Consider the following 17,906-nt stretch of genomic DNA (forward strand, 5'->3'; position numbering starts at 1 on the left):
GGTATTGTGTGAGGCTATAGGAATAATGATGAGAGCTTCTTCAGTTGAGGGCACGCCCTTACGCATTCCATTGTACGACGCCCTTCTCCGCTGATATTCCATCCTTCCCCGACCGTTCCTTTGGTAACCCCGGCCATAACTTCCAAATCTTCCACATGCAGGAGCACGCTCGTGTTCCCAGTGTCGCGCCCTACCATCCCTTAGGTATGTAGGGGCACACACTTTGTATCACGAGGCCTCGCTTCTCCGACGTTACCTTCCTTTTCCCATTCCAACCGCAACATCCTCAGATCATCATCTTCCAACCTTATGCCCAGTCTTTTCTTCAGGGTTGAAAAATCTCTTCTTTTCTCATCTTGGTTCTGGACATTCTCCGCACGATGACGCTCATCCATCGTACGCCCAGAACTATGCAAATGCAGGACAACCTAATTTTCTATACGAGGCCTTTCTCTCCCATCAGCATCCTCATCAATAAGCTCCACAATAGGTTCGACATCATCAGAATGCTCCCAGCGTTGTGGGGTGATTCAAGGATTTCCTCCACTAGCTTTTCCACGAGCATCTAGGGTGTCTTTTTTGATCATATGAGCTTTCTCCACGGCGTGGCCATGACGGGAAAACGATGACCTCTCCTTGTTTGGCGACGCTCCACCGCGCTCAACCTCGAGTTAAAGTTTTTCAAAGTGTCCCCATGCGATACAACTGCTCCAAGATATAAGCGTTGATGATGAGAATGTTCCTCCCACATCTAGAGCTCACGGAGGATCCATTACATTTTTGGGCACGAAGGGTTCATGCTAGTGAAGCCTCCCTCACCATCGCCTTTAGATCTGCTATCACTCCCATCATAAGAACTTTCATCATGATTGTAAGACATCTTTTCCTCCTAACATTATGATCTTGATTAGAATCCCCTCATTCTAGCACCAATTTATTAACGGAGGAATCTGGTAAAACACAAAGTTTGAGGTTTCTCACCAAAATCAAGATTTGTGACGGTGGTTCTTTGCCGGAAAATTAAGTGGTGTGTGGTGGTTGTGTGTTAATTGGTGGCTGAAATTGATTAGGGTAAGTGGTGGCTCCTTATCAGCTCTCAACTTCTTACCCCTCTCAATGTGCCTACGTACCTTTTATATAGGAATCAAGCCTGACTTAATTCTTGGGGAACAAGAAATCTAATGAGCTCAGACTTCTCATTCCTAGGCCCGGTAGGAGTCCTTCTGGAATCCGTCTTCTGCTAGCTTTAGGAATGTCCAATTATGAGGCCCAAACGCGAACGCCCAAGGCTCGTCCGTAATCGTAGGACTTCACGGATAGTGCATCTCCCTGCGCAAGGATAACACTCTGCTATAACTATCTCCTTTGATTTACGAATGCAGGTATAACCATGGTTCACCCCAAATTTCGGATGCGTCCCTGTCCCCCGAATGAGGATAACCCACTATATAGCAGGATATGTGATCCTAAACTCTTGGGTGCAAAGTGCAGGATGACTCCAAAGTTCTCCAACGAAGACATCCATTGAATGCAAGAATAGAGTTCCCAAAGCACACACCAAAGTTAACCCCGCATCCCCAATAAGGACACCCGTTGAATACAGGAGAAGGCCTTCAATCATCAGGCATACCCCTGGAGGCCTTCTATATTTTCACGGACATCCCCCTATTTGACCGACTCAATAAGGGAATTCTTCAAAGATTACCTGCAACAAATACTTTAGTGAAAATAATCCTCCGTTGCTCTTTCCATCATTGCCTTATCCCGAATTTCTCTATCTCTACCTTGTCATGTGTGAGGACAAGCCCAATCATCCCAATAAAATCCAAATCCATGCATCCTCCAAGACCAGGATGTGTCCTCCTCTTATCGAATGCACATATTTCCCTTGTATTGCAGCCCCAATATGTAGTCAATCACTTTACTCAGGCAAAGGCAAGTGTTAGGGAAAAAACACGGACTAAAATTACACGCAAGTATATGCGTTCGCAAGTAGTATAAGATATAAATCAGATTCGTACCCACAGAGACTCGTTTTAGTTAACTTAAGATTATGCACCTATGTAACAATGGTATGGCTATCGCTCAATGCTAAGACAATAACAAGTTGAGATGTTTATAACTAAGATTAAACTAACATGCAGTTAACTAAGAATAAAAGTGATTAAATTAACTATATGAGACAAACATGGGATTCTAACTTCATTAAATACTTCATTCAAAGTCATTGTTCTTAACCTTAGTATGCAATGGTGATGACAACTAATCAGATAATACGAAACTAGTGAACACAAACTTTCGTTGTACGAATACCCTACTACCAGACATCCACAAAAGAGATAGAAGCTGAATAGACACCAATTATGTTGAGACCCTATATGTCTATAGAATTTGACAACATAAAGGATTAATGAACAAGTTATCTGTCGTGATTACATAGGGCAAGTAAGATATTTAAAATTACCTATGAATCATGCATAATAAATACATAAACCTATACTAGCATGGCAAGTTCTAAACCTCTATATTCACTTTCGCTCCAATAGAGATTAACACGCTATCTTATATGTTAGCTAAGCACGTAAGACGAATAAGCACAATCATTAATAGGATTTCAATCAATCACCACACACCAAGATATTGAAATAAATTTACTATAAAAATCCATAAGTAAATCCGTTAGAACCCCATGACAACGATTAGTTCATAACCGAACTCATCGTCACCATGGGTTCCGATGAAAACATGATAATAAACAAGATAAGAGTACTAGGGTTTAAAGAAAAAATAAAAAACAAGCATCCAAAGTATCAACAATATTGAAGATTACAAAAGTCTTCTTCTCCGTAGCCGTCTTTTGCTCTCTAGGTCTTCGTAATGCTCTCCATTGGCTCCTTGTTGTTAAAAATATCTCTTTATTGGTTTATATAAGCCCCTAGTGGACCTGGACCCTCAAAATCATCAAATTCTACTAAAATCGGGATTCTGGGCAAAAAGGGCGGCGCGGCCGCGCAGGAAGTGGGGGTGGCCGCGCAGGGTTTCTGGATTTTTCTGTTGATTCTTCTTTTGGCCGTATCTTGAGTTCCACTCATCAGAATTAGGCGATTCAACTGCCCACCCGAAGATAAAGAGATTCTATTCAACTTGAGAATGGTCTAGGCTTCCAATTCTTAGCTATTATCAGCATATTTCCTTGAAAAGCCCCTTTCTTCATTTAACTGATGCCTCAAATACAATGAAACAAAAACATATCAAAAATACCAACAACTTGAGTCCAAAACACCAACTTAAGCTTGTAATGATGCGTTCCAAGTAGATATAAAATTCACTTATCATACCCCCAAACTTGAATCGATTTGTCCTCAAGCATAAACAGACTCAAAACTACGAAATAACCTAATGCATGAATGCAACTACGTGAATGCAACTAAATGACAATGCGACCGATCCTCTCAGAATAACCATAACTAACCAACAAGCTAATGCCTCTAAAAATGCCATGACTTAAAACAGTTTCCGAATAAATCCCACAAACCAACTCACAACCGGAAACGTGCGTGTGTGGGATGCTTAACAGATATACTTTCGACACTAGATCAATAACCATAACTTATCTTTCATCAAAACAATCACAAGCTTATAGATAAAATAGATGTTAAACGCATAATGACTCACAACACCTCTTTTCGACTAGAGTTATACAATGATTCATGCCATAATATTGAACACATAACAAAGATGCTTATTTGACCGTGCAATGAATGAGGTCCCAAAAGACTTATGCAATAATACCCATGTAACGAGCGTTAGGTTAGCGGATCGCAGACTATCAAAGTCTTAGGTCACTAGGCACAAAGTCCTCTAGAACTTAATAACTCGAGTATTAAAGAGCTCACCCTTCGTCAATTCTGCATAACACATACTTTTTTTTTCTTTTCTTTTCTTTTTTTTTCTTTTTTTCAACAATTTCTGAATGAGTGCGTTTCACTCCATCTCATTCAACTCTGGAGTACTCATAAAATATGAGCCGGCTACTAGCCATTTGACACATTGCCTTATTCACACTAGCAATGAAATCCAAGTTTTTCTCTAGATTAAAATTCAGTGTTACTTCATCATTACGAGAATAACAAAAATTCTAAATATAACCAAGTGATTAAATCTCAACAAATAAATAAGTATGATCATGATCTAGTTCAAAAGCAACCTATAAGACTTGTGGATGAATTTTGTTTCTAGGCATGCAAATTAATTCATTAGTACTTAAACAACCCTCTATTCGCCATCACCACACTCAAATTAACATCAACTTATCAAATAGCAATAGCTCAAACTAAGGGATCATGCTATATGCATGCACATGCAACTAAATGAACTCCCATAAAAACATAAATAAATATGTCCTATATGAACAATCATGCAAACATATGAATGAAATACAACTAAACATGCAACATGAATCTATATGAATCTATACGAACACACACAAACTAATCCTTACATTATCACCCCCAAACTTAAAATTTTCAATATCCTCATTGAAGGTAATAATAAGGAATTCAAGCATACCTAGTTAGCGGGACGATCACCCTCTTCGGGTGGAGGATCAGGTGGCCAATCAACTCCGACACAAGTGTCTCGGAAAACAGTACCAAGAGCGAGTGTCAAATCTTTAGCAAAACGTCGGAGGATGTCATGCATGGCCGCAATACACCGAATCAACCTTCTATACTGCGCATCATCAATACCAAACCTATCAACTGTCTGTGGTGCACGAGAGGGACCATCTGTAAGCACGGGAGGAACCGGCCGGTCACCCTTTAGATTATCATAGATATATTCCAACCCCTTGTCAGAGGGTGCACCTTAAAATGCATAACTCAAATGATCTGGCAGTGGGTTGAGCTCAAGTGTGGGAGCTTCTTCAATAGATGGCTCAAAACGCTCCTAAGAAATTTTCAGCTCTGTTAACCCAAGAGAATTGAATGGCATATCCAACTTCCTCTTCCACGGAGGTGCATTCAAAATCTGCAGTTGCTTTGGTTCTTCTTCATCTTCAATAAATAATTTCCCTATTAAGGATCTCTCTAAGGTATCTGACTTTGTCAATTGCTCAAGTTCCGAATTCACTACAGAGTCGACTCGCTTTACTTTAAAGCACTCCTCTCTATTTGTGGGAAACTTTATTGCCTTGAACACAATAAAAGTGACCTTCTTATCTTGAACCTTCATCATAAGCTCTCCTTTTTGCACATCGATCATAGTTCAGCCTGTAGCCCAGAATGGTCTTCCGAAGATGATGGGAATCTTCTTATTCTCCTCAAAGTCTAGAATTACAAAATCAGCAGGGAAGATGAGTTTGTACACCTTAACCAAGACATCCTCCACTATTCCTCGCGGATAAGTGATGGAACGATCAGCTAGTTGCAATGACATGTATGTCGGTTTCAGATCAGGTAGACCAAGCTTCTTGAAGATAGACAGGGGCATCAGATTGATGCTAGCTCCCAAATCACACAAGCATTTGTCGAACGATAAAGTTTCAATAGTGTAAGGAATAGTGAAACTTCCAGGATCTATAAGCTTCAGAGGCAATTTCTATTATAGAACTGCACTACACTCCTCCGTTAGAGCAACAGTTTCCAAGTCATCGAGCTACACTTTCTGAGAGATAATACCTTTCATGAACTTCTCATAGCTCAGAAATTATTCTAGAGCTTCAGCAAACGGTATGTTGATGTGCAACTTCTTGAAAACTTCCATAAAGTTGGAAAATTTCTTATCTAACTTCTGCTTTTGAAGTCTTTTAGGATATGAAGGAGGTGGATAGACTTGTTTATCCCCTGTATTACCCTCAAGAGGATTGTGTGCAACAGTTTTCTTCTTCGGTTCCACCTCGGCATCCTTCTACATAATTTTTTCAGCTACGATCTTATTTTCTGGAATTGGCAAGGGTGCAGACGCACCTGCATTCTGAACAGAATTTTTAGACTCTTCATCTTGATGAATTTGGGAGCTTATGACCTTTCCAGACCTCAAGGTGATGGCGTTCACCTATTCTTTAACTTCTCTCTTACCTTGATTGGATTCTGTATCACTAGCAAGCGTTCCTGATAGTCGATTCAATAAGGCGTTATAAATTTGCTCTATTTGGTTCTCCAGAGTCTTAATAGAAACATCCTAGCTTTGGCATATAAGAGCCTGGTTTTTGCACAAAAGCCTCAACTCCTCCAATTCAGATTTTACATTCGAAGATAGACCTGCACCTCCATGAGTTTGTTGTTGAAGTTGGAGTTGTTGTCTTGGTGCATATTGCGGTTGTTGAGAACCAAGAGGGTTGAATTGCTTTGCTGCATACTACTGATAAGGCTGTTGCATCGCACTCTGATTTTTGTTCCAGCTGAAGTTAGGATGATTCTAGTTGTCAGGATGATAAGTGGTTGGAACTGGTTGCTGCGATCTTTGAAAGTTGATCACAAACTGAGCTGATTCACTAGATATAGCGCATTGCTCCATCGCATGTGAACCTGCACATAGCTCACAAACACTGGTTATCTGATTAACACCATAGTTAGCCAGAGAATCGATCTTCATAGACAACACCTTTAGTTGAGCAGTGATAGCCGTAGCTATATCCACTTCAAGAACTCCCGCTACCTTGCCCTGTGGCAATCTCTGGGTTGGATACTGATATTCATTAGCAACCATCAGTTCAACTAGATCACAAGTTTCCTCATATCTCTTTGCCCATAATGCTTCACCTGATACTGCATCGAGCATGGGTCTTGAATGTGCTTCCAAACCGTTATAGAAGCAATTGATGATCATCCAATCAGGCATACCAAAATGAGGATACTTTCTCAGCATCTCCTTATAACGCTCCCAAGCTTCACATAGAGATTCCCCTGATTGCTGCGTAAACTGAGTAAGAGCATTCCTGATTGCACCTGTCTTTGCCATAGGGAAGAATTTAGTAAGAAATGTCTGAGCAAGATCCTCCCAAGTAGTGATGAAACCTGCTGGTAGAAAATGCAACCAGCACTTAGCTTTATCCCTCAGAGAGAATGGGAAAAGCCTCAGCTTTATAGCATCTTCGGAAATATTGTTGAACTTGAAAGTGTCGCAGATCTCGATGAAATGTCTAATGTGCATGTTGGGATCTTCTGTTGGAAAACCCCCAAACTGGCCTGAATTCTGTACCCATTGAATTAGGCCAGGCTTGATCTCAAAGGTATTAGCACCAATGGATGGTCTGACAATGCTAGACTAAACGTCATTGATCTTCGGCTGAGAATAATCCATCAAAGCTTTCGGATTTACTGCTGGTTCTCCGATTGCAATAAAAACTAGAGTACCTGAAACACACACAATTAAACCGTGAAAGTAAAAGAATCCGAGTTAGTGAACTTTAACGACCATTGATGTTAAGCACATAAACTAAAAATTAACACCCAGACCCCGGCAGCGGCGCCAAAAACTTGTTAGGCTGAAAACACGCACTAAAATTACACGCAAGTATACGCGTTCACAAGTAGTATAAGATATAAATCAGATTCGTACCCACATAGACTCTTTTTAGTTAACTTAAGATTATACACCTATTCAACAGTGGTATGGCTATCGCTCAATACTAAGACAATAACAAGTTGAGATGTTTATAACTAAGATTAAACTAAAATGCATTTAACTAAGAATAAAAGTGATTGAATTAACTATATGAGATAAATATGGGATTCTAACTTCATTAAATACTTCAGTCAAAGTCATTATTCTTAACCTTAGCATGCAATGGTGATGATAACTAAATAGATAACACGAAACAAGTAAACGCCAACTTTCGTTGTACGAATACCCTACTACCAGACATCCACAAAAGATATACAAGCTGAATAAACACCAATTATGTTGAGACCCTATATGTCTATAGAATTTGACAACATAAAGGTTTAATGAACAAGTTATCTATCGTGATTACATAGGGCAGGTAAGATGGTTAAAATTACCTACGAATCATGCATAATAAATATATGAACCTATGCTAGCACGGCAAGTTCTAAACCTCTATATTCACTTTCGCTTCAATAGAGATTAACACGCTATCTTATACGTTAGCTACGCACATAAGACGAATAAGCACAACCATTACTAGGATATCAATCAATCACCACACACCAAGATATTGAAACAAATTAACTATAGAAATCCATAAGTAAATCCGTTAGAACCCCATGACAACGATAAGTTCATAACCGAACTCGTCACCATGGTTTCCAATAAAAACATGATAATAAACAAGATAACAGTACTAGAGGTTAAAGATAAATAAAAAACAAGCATCCAAAGTATCAACTATATTGAAGAATACAAAAGTCTTCTTTTTCGTAGACGTCTTGTGCTCTCTAGGTCTTCGTAATGCTCTCCCTTGGCTCCTTGTTGTTAAAATCGTCTTTTTATTAATTTATATAAGCCCTTAGTGGACCTGGACCCTCAAAATCATCAAATTCTATTAAAATCAGGATTCTGGGGCAAAAAGGGCGAAGCGGCCGCGCTCAAATCAGCGCGGGCGGCCGCGCATGGTTTCTGGATTTTTCTGCCGATTCTTTTTTGGCCGTATCTTGAGTTCTGCTCGTCAGAATTAGGCGATTCAACTGCCCACCGGAAGTTAACGAGATTCTATTCAACTTGAGAATGGCCTAGGCTTCCAATTCTTAGCTATTTTCAGCATATTTCCTTGAAAAGCCCCTTTCTTCATTTAACTGATGCCTCAAATGCAATAACACAAAAACATATCAAAAATACCAACAACTTGAGTGCAAAACACCAACTGAAGCCTGTAATGATGCATTCCAAGTAGATATAAAATCTACTTATCAGCAAAGCACGTCCTACGCACTGGACTTGTCCTTGACGCATTGAGATCTCCTCCACATTCCTTTGCATAACAACCTTAATCTTCAGACAATCCAAATCAAACAGTCCACCCAATGTTGGATGCGTCCTGCACTGAATGTGCGTCCATCCTTCATGCGTTGCAGCCTAAAACCTAATTCTTCATTATTTTACCCCAATTTAATTTCAATTGACTCATCGTTTACCCGAAATGATCCGATGCCAACTTTTGGCAATAACAATGAACATTAATCTTACTCTTTTTTCCAACCTTTCTTAATAAATATGTGAATTCAGATGTTGCAACTGTATTCAATTTTTCTTTCTTTCTACTTTACACAGTGCTTCAAATGGTAAAATCCTTTTTTAAAGATTAATCAACAGGCATCGGAAATTCATGACATAAGTTAAAGAGGTGAGTTTTCACCAATCCTGTATCATCATCATCGGTTCATCACAGTGATGAATATATTGTATATGATTATTCGATACATGTTTATCATATATCCAAATTAATTAAAAATATATTAATTAGCATCGGGAAAATAGTTCAATTGGTAGAGCAAATTTTGACAAAATTACAAACTTTCGGTTCTTGATAGTCAATCGTTTCTTACTGAAACAAGGTTTAATGTTCGATTTCTCGCTTTTCCAAAATTAGTATTTTTTAATTTATTTTTTGACTAGACCCAGCCATATGTTTCTTGCTAAAACAAGGTTCGAGATTCGATTTTTTGCTTATTCATATTTTTTTATCTATTTTTTACCATTCAGTTACACTACTTTAAATGGCTGATTACCATTCAGTTACACTACTCTAAATGGCTGATTATCATGAATGCACATTAATTCCACTTTTTCCCTCAATCTTTCTTAATTAAGTATGTACTAGGTTCTTGATAGTCAAACGTTTTTTTGCCAAAATAAGGTTCAAGATTTGATTTCTTGCTTTTTCGTATTTTTTAATCCATTTTTTTACCATTCAGTTACACTACTTTAAATGGCTGATTATCATTAATGCACAATCATCCCACTTTTTTCCTTGGTCTTTCTTGATTAAGTCATTGCCTCAAATCGTAGGATTCCTTACTTTTAAATATTAATAAAACATGCAAGGGAAATTTATGACTCAAGTCAAAGAGATGAATTTTCAAAACACAGAAATCCTATCCCATTTTTTCAAATACTCCATTACAACTTCTCATATACGGATCATATGTGCTGAATTCTTATGCACAAAACTGTGGCATTGCAGTTCCTGTATCAACATGACGATGAACATATAATTACTATATATAATCTTGATGTTATATTATGACGTCATAAGTTTAGGGAGATATAATTCTAACCAATAGATACCTGCATTATTTTAACCTAAGATAATCTAACAGCTTGGGGAGTTATAACCAAAATGATTAAACACACCTACATTTATATAAACACCTAATCTAATCTAACATAAAGACATTATAATCATAATATTTTCTCACAAACTTTCTGATAAACACACCTACATTTATATAAACTTAAATACAAATTTTGTAAAGGACACACCTGCTAATTTTTAATAATTAAACATTGGAAAATGCTAGAGACCCCAAATTCTTACCCCAAAAATTTCTTCAAATATGATGTGTCACATGAATAATTGGCAACCTTCCATGTAATAAAATGAGACCCCGCTTGCATTAATATGCGCTCACGAATCAAAATAAGCCATGTGTCAGTCACATTATTTAGGTAAAATTTTTGGGGAAGATATTTGGGGTACCTAACACTCCTTAAACGTTTTAACACACAGCCATTTAAAATCTAAATTTAAGTATTTACTTTCCAAACACTCATTTTAAAGAAAGATTTAAGTAAAGTGGGTGCAAATTTTGTGAATAGTACGACCTAACTAACAATAAAACATATAAAACATAAACTACCTAACAAATAACAAATAATTGAGAGTAAAAGTTTTGACTAAACAAACATAAACTTTTACACGTAAATACTCACTCTCACTTTTAATAGATCACCATAATTTTTTAAAATATATACATGCTTTTAAAGTTTAAAAAGTTTAATATTATTCAAATGAACCACAATTAAAATTATTGAATACGTAATTTTATAATAACTACTACATTTTGTTACAACAGGAGACACGTATGAACACCTTTTGTAAGTTACACAACCTAAAAACACTTAGTGATAAAAAATTAAAGAAAATACTTATATGTATTGAAAACTTAAACCCTTAAAATAAATACTAACTTTTAAAGGGTACACCTACTTATATTTAATAGTTAAATATTTTAGCACCATCATTTAATATCAAGATTTAAGTATGTACTTTTCAATCACACACCTATGCAAATTTTATATATTTTATAAAATTCAATAATTATTTTTAACAGTTTTTGAAAAAATATTATATTATTTGGGTGCAAATTTTGTGAATAAATACAAACTAACTACTTATAAAACATAAACTACCAAACAAATAAAATTTTATACATTCATAGTAATTTTTTTGATTAAACAAACATTAACTTTTAAATGTAAATACTCACCCTTACTTCTCACTTTTAATACTGCACCAAAATTATTTAAAAAAACAGGCTTTTAAAGTTTTAAAAAATATAATATTATTCAACTGAAACACAATTAAAATTATTGAATATATAATTTTATAATAACTACCACATTTTATTAGAATTACATGTAGACACATATGAATACATTTTATTAGAATATATCCGGTAAGTTACACAACCTAAAAATAAAAATACCATAAAATAAAATTACTTACGGGTAAAAATAAAATAAAATACTTATGTGCATTAAAAATCTGAACCCCACAACCTAATAGAAATATTTACAATCAAATTTAACTTACGAATAGTTTAGGATTTTAGAGAAAGAACTATTCTAAAAAAAAATACATTTCTTAAGTGTAAATATTTTGAATTACTATTGAAAAATTTACATATCTTAAATATAAATATTTTTATTTAAAATAATTAATAATTGCATTTAACTCCCGAATGAAACGAAAACATATTAAAAATAGAACATTAAATATTATATATACCTTAAATTATGAATCCCTAATTGATTTAAACTTGACATATAAGTATGCAAATAATTATTTTTTAAAATTATTATTTTATCGTCAACCCTCGAAACCAAAAAATTACAAATTTTAAATTAATATTTAAACACCAGAGATAAAGGATAAAAAAATGTTATATACTTATTTTGCTTATAATATTTACCGAAATTACTTTTTTTTTTAATTTTTATATACTTTTTTTTGAAATAAAAGCACTTGCATTGCTTAAATTAAATCAAAACTCAATACATCACTAATGAATTCAGGGGCATTCCCCTGCCATTCATGAAAACCTGACATAGAAATAGAGGCTCTAGCTAACGTATGAGCCACTATATTCGCAGATTTATAAGTAAATTGCACCCTAACCTCATCGAGGTGTTTAAAATCTTCAACACACTCCCCTATAAATGAGTAAAAATTTGATCTACCAGACCCACCATTACAAGCATCCACGACAATCTTCGAATCGAGCTCGAAAATGCACTTCCTGAACCTCATAGCCACTTTCCAACAACCAGCATCTCGAAGACTTCGAGCTTCAGCCTCTTTCACACTCCACTCACCTGAAATATCCATACATCTCGCATGCAGAAAATGCCCATCTTCATCCCTTATCACCGCTCCGGTTCCAATCTGATGAGTACCAGGTATAACTGTTGCATCCGTGTTAATCTTAACCCACCCCATGATTGGTTTTTTCCACACCCTACTTCCCACACTCTGTCCTGTCCTCCTCGTACTCTCCTCCTGCTAGGCATTATTCAAGTCCTCCAACATCTTTGTAGCTATTTCCTTAGTTCCATACACTGACATATTAATATGCTCCCATAGCCATTTATTTTGACGATTCCAGATATGCCAACAAAATAACGCCACTGCTTCTACCTGACTTCTTGTACACTGGGTACAGATTCTCAGAAAGACATCAAAAACATTTTCATCTGGTGCGACCTGGACCAAATCTGTCAAGCCAACAGCCTCCCAAACTGCTCTTGCAAAAACACAATCAAACATCACATGAATGTCATTTTCCTTATAATTATGGCACCACGAGCACACAGTCTCCATGTTTACATGCTTAATTCTTAAATCCACAGCAATAGGTAAGTACAATCTACACGCACATCATATAAAATGAAGGATTTTACCAGGTAATTTCAACGACCATATTTTCCTCCAAAAAGATGCATTCACCATGCTCCCCCCCTTATATGATTATAACAGCTCTTAACACTGAATTCTCCCTTTTCATCGAAAATCCAGTACCACGAATCCTCTTTATCTCTCCTAGGTAATACAATTTTTATTATTAATAATCTATCTCTCTCATTGCATATATCATTTAAAATCTCCTCGTCCCACTCCCTCTCACCATTTTTCATCAAGCTTGCCACTTTACTATTTGCTAACTGATGTGGTATATCAGTCGTAAGCATTTCGTTCTCCACTAGTGGAAGCCAGGGGATCTTCTAAACAAAAGTTTCTTTCCCATTACCTATCTTTCTCCTGCATCCTTGTTTAATAATATCTTGAGATGATAAGATGCTTCACTACATATAACTTGGATTAGCTCCCAATTCCGCATTAAAAAAATCTGTCTTTGAAAAATATCTAGCCTTCATTATACTCGTAACAAACATATTCTCTCCATTTACTAATCTCCATCCCTGTTTTGCAAGCACTGCGAGGTTATATTGCTGTAAATCTTTATATCCCAGCCCACCACTTTCTTTAGCTTCGCACATCCTTCCCCAAGCCATCCACTTCACACGTTTATTCTAACCTCCATTCCCCCACCAGAATTGATTCATTTGCCTCTGTATAGTTTGACAAACTTCAGCAGGTATAGTCATTAGGTTCATCCAGAAATTTGGTAACATTTGACACGATGTTTGCAATAAAGTGTGCTTTCCCGCCTTCAATATTTTTCCTACTCTTCCAATTTTTCAGCTTTTGTTTCACTGTATCAGTAAGAAACCCAAATACATCTTTCTTCTTTCGCCCTACCACCATTTGTATGTCCAAATATCGCCATGGATTTTCCACTTCCTCTACTCCCAATGCTTCACAAATCCTCGTTCTTTCTTCACCTGTTGTGTTTAGGCTAAATGTGACACTAGATTTATTGAAGTTAATCGCTTGCCCAGACACTTTTTCATACCGTTTCAAAACATTTTTCATTATGACAGCATTCATTAATGTTGCTTTAAAAACATGTAGCAGTTATATGCAAAAAGAAGATGAGAGACCCTTGGAGCTCCATTTGTAATTTTGTAACCATGTATTATAAACCCACCTCCTCATTCCTTCTAATCATCGAACTCAGCCCTTCAGCACACAAAATATACAAGTAAGGGGATATAGGATCCCCTTGCCTTATCCCACATTCTGGAATAACTTGGCCAAACATCTCTCCCTTTTATAGGAAACTGTAAGAAACAGTTCGAATACATGTCATTACTCGAGATATCCACCTCTGATGAAACCCATATTTATCAAGCATATCCTCAATGAACTTCCACTCAAGTCGATCATAAGCTTTTGAAATATCAATTTTTAACCCCGTATAGCCATACTTTCCTTGCGTCTTACGTCGAATGTAATGATTAATCTCATAAGCAATCAACGCATTGTCAGTCAATAATCTTCCTTAAACAAAAACACTCTGATTTATTGAGATCAATGTAGGCAGACAACTCTTAAGTCTATTTGCCAAAACTTTCCACAAAGTACGAAACAACACATTGCATAGGGAGATCGGACATAAGTCCGTCATGCTTTGAGGCTGTTTTATTTTTGGAATAAGATATACCACAGTTCGATTAACTCATTCCTGCATCTCCCCAGTTTCAAAGAAATTTGCACAAAATTTATAAACATCCTCCCCAACTATATTCCAATACGTCTGATAAAAAGCGGGATTGAGACCATCTTCACCCGACTATTTTTCTGGATGCATTGAGAAAATAGCTTCTTTCACATTCTCTCTCAGGATAGGCTGTATCAACTCCTCGTTCTGATCCTCAGTAACATGCGTAACAGCCTCTCTCTCCGTTAAACTCTCTATATCCGTCGTAGATTTAAACAACCCTTCAAAATATTCGACCACAATGTTCTACATTTCCTTCTCATCATCTTTCCATTGCCCATCTTTGTTCCTCAACCCCTTGAGTTGATTCTGTTGCCTCCGACCATTTGCAAAACTATGGAAAAACCTAGAATTTTGGTCACCATGCTTGATCCAGAACTGTTTCGCTCTTTGGCTCCAGTATATTTCACATTTCTCCAATAATCGAAGATATTTATCTCTTTCCTCATTATTCAGCTGAACTCTATACATATCCCTTCTCGATCTTAACATTTGCAACCTCCCCTTACTTTGCTTAATCTGCAACCCCAACTCTTTCAGCTGCCCTCCACCCCACTCTTGCAACTTCATCGTGCAATACTTGATTTTATCCATTATCCCCAACCCCTCTTGCATATTACAGCTTTGGTTTATTAAGCTGTAACAATCGGCCTCCCTTATCCATATGTTTTCAAACTTAACCTGACTTTTTTGAACATACACTTGTCTGTTTAACTCTAGTATCAAAAGAAGATGATCCGAAGAGGACACATCCCAAACTCTTACCTTCGCGTCTGGAAACATATTTTGCCATTGCTGGTTTGTAAGCCCTCTATCAAGACGTTCCTGAATCCAATTATTTTGACCCCGAGATCTTTCCCATGTGAATTCATTCCCTGAAAAGCCCATATCTATTAATCCACAGTCATTAACAACATCAACAAACCCATCCAGCAGTCGTCGAGGGTGAGGTCTATCCCTTTTCTTCTCGTGAGCAAACATCAGATCATTAAAATCACCTAGCACACACCATGGTAATTCAGATTCACCCGCTAATCCCCGTAGTAAGTTCCATGATTCATGATGACTATACCTTTTCGGGCACCCATAAAAGCCTGTATATTGCCATCTTCCCACCTATTCACAATGTACTTCAAAGTCTATATAGTGATTGCAACTTCCTTTTATCTCCACTGATCCCGTATTTTTCCATAATAAAGCTAATCCCCCTCATTGCCCTTGCGACTCGACTACAAAACACCCTGCAAACTGAATACTTCTACAAATTTTCTGTTAGATATATTTGAGATGTCATGTCTAATGTGTTTCATGTTTAGTTTTCAGATCTTAACAAACAGAAAATATCAGTTCTTACTAGAATCAGTACTTACTGGAAGTCAGGACTTAATGTCATATCAGGACTTAAGGTCATATTAGAATTAAGTATGAGTGGACTTACAGTTAAGGAAGGAAGCTGATTTACAGGAAAAAAGATCGAGACTAATACAGAAGAAGATATGCAAGGAAAGAGTTAGAGGACTAGAAGAATTATATAAGATATCTGATTGATATATTTTAGGAGATAGAATTATATTCCATATCAATTAGAAGTTATCTTGTAACTGTGTATTATATAAACACAGACATAGGTTTACACTATATGTGTTATCATTATCGAGAAGATCATACATTGTAACCTAGCAACTCTCGTGATATTTGTTCATCACTGAGAGAGAACAGTTCCATTGTAACAGAGTTTATTATATTGAATACATCTATTTTCTATTACTTGTGTTCTAAATCGATTTGATTATATTAAACACTGTATTCCACCTCCTTCTACAGTGTTGTGTGACCTAACAATAGATTCCATGACAGTAAACACACATATAGTAAAGATCCAAAACAATCATGTCTGAAGAAACAGAAAATCCAACCAAGCCCGCCAAAACTGAAGAAACTCCAAAGACTCAAACCCATAGTCGATATGAGACTATTAGGGTTCCCATGCTGAGACCTTCTGAGTATCCCATATGGAAAGTGAAGATGGCTATGTTTCTGGAAGCTACAGATCCAGAATACCTTGACAGAATTAATGAAGGACCACATAAGCCAACCAAGCTCTCTGTTGTAGTTGCAGATCATCCAGCAAAGACCGTACCAAAGAAGAAAAGTGAGTATACAGCTGAAGATATCTCATCTATTTCCGAGGATGCAAAGGTAAGGCATTTGCTGCATAGTGCCATTGATAATGTCATGTCAAACAGGGTAATTCACTGTAAGACTGCAAAGGAGATATGGGATGGCTTGGAGACAAGATGCCAGGGAACTGATGCAATCAAGAAGAACATGAGGACTATACTCACTTAAGAGTATGAGCACTTTGACTCAAAACCTGATGAGTCATTAACTGGTTTATATGACAGATTTGTCAAACTCTTGAATGATCTGTCACTAGTGGATAAGGATTATGATCTTGAAAATTCAAATCTTAAATTCCTTTTAGCTCTTCCTGAAAGTTGAGATTTGAAGTCGACTACTATAAGAGACAACTATGCTCTTGAAGAAACTACTCTTGATGAAATCTATGGTATGCTCAAGACTCATGAACTTGAGATGGATCAAAGGAGCAAGAGACATGGGAGAAAGTTAAGGACAACTGCTCTTAAGGCTGAGGAGGAATCCCCCAAAGTGGTAGTCTCAAAGAAAGGCAAAGGAAAGGCTCTCATCATAAAGTCTGATTCAGAATCATCAAGTACTGATGATGATGATGATTGAGAAACTGAAAGTCTACCTGAAGTAGATGTTGATGAAGAGATGATGAAATTGTGTGCTCTTATGGTGAAGGGTATCACAAAGATAGCCTACAGGAAATTTAGAAGGGGGTAGAAGTTTTCCAGGAAAAGTGGAAATTCTGATAAGAAGGGATTCAGAAAATCTGAAGGCAAAGTAGGAAAGTCTGACATAGGAGATTACTCGAATGTCAAATGCTACAACTGTGGTGAGAAAGGCCACATATCTCCTGACTACAAGAAAGGAAAGAGTGACAAAGGCAAGGCTCTT

General features: G+C 36.8%; 3 protein-coding genes and 1 non-coding gene across 4 annotated transcripts in view; 1 reads left to right on the plus strand and 3 right to left on the minus strand.

The window, feature by feature from the left end:
- Window positions 1–530: 530 nt before the first annotated feature.
- LOC141686126 (uncharacterized) lies at window positions 531–13,755 on the minus strand. The gene is made up of 4 exons (XM_074491182.1): window positions 13,634–13,755; window positions 12,881–13,109; window positions 12,242–12,742; window positions 531–665 (listed from the first exon to the last, which is right to left on the minus strand). The coding sequence occupies exons 1-4, from the start codon at window positions 13,753–13,755 to the stop codon at window positions 531–533; spliced, it is 987 nt and encodes a 328-aa protein (XP_074347283.1).
- LOC141688630 (small nucleolar RNA R71) lies at window positions 6,839–6,945 on the plus strand. The gene has a single exon (XR_012562063.1). It is a non-coding gene; the product is annotated as a small nucleolar RNA R71 (small nucleolar RNA).
- Window positions 13,756–13,831: 76 nt separating the features above from the next.
- On the minus strand, window positions 13,832–14,191 carry LOC141686127 (uncharacterized). Its single transcript, XM_074491183.1, has one exon. It carries the CDS (start codon window positions 14,189–14,191, stop codon window positions 13,832–13,834), a length of 360 nt encoding a protein of 119 aa, XP_074347284.1.
- Window positions 14,192–15,110: 919 nt separating this feature from the next.
- Window positions 15,111–17,906, minus strand: part of LOC141686128 (uncharacterized) — a 32,732-nt gene continuing 29,936 nt past the window's right edge. The window contains exon 7 of the mRNA XM_074491184.1: window positions 15,111–15,980. Coding sequence (XP_074347285.1) covers window positions 15,111–15,980 — 870 coding nt within the window. The remainder of the gene's footprint in view (window positions 15,981–17,906) is intronic.

This window comes from Apium graveolens, chromosome 9 (genome assembly GCF_009905375.1).
Source record: "Apium graveolens cultivar Ventura chromosome 9, ASM990537v1, whole genome shotgun sequence".
Classification (NCBI taxonomy): Eukaryota; Viridiplantae; Streptophyta; class Magnoliopsida; order Apiales; family Apiaceae; genus Apium; species Apium graveolens.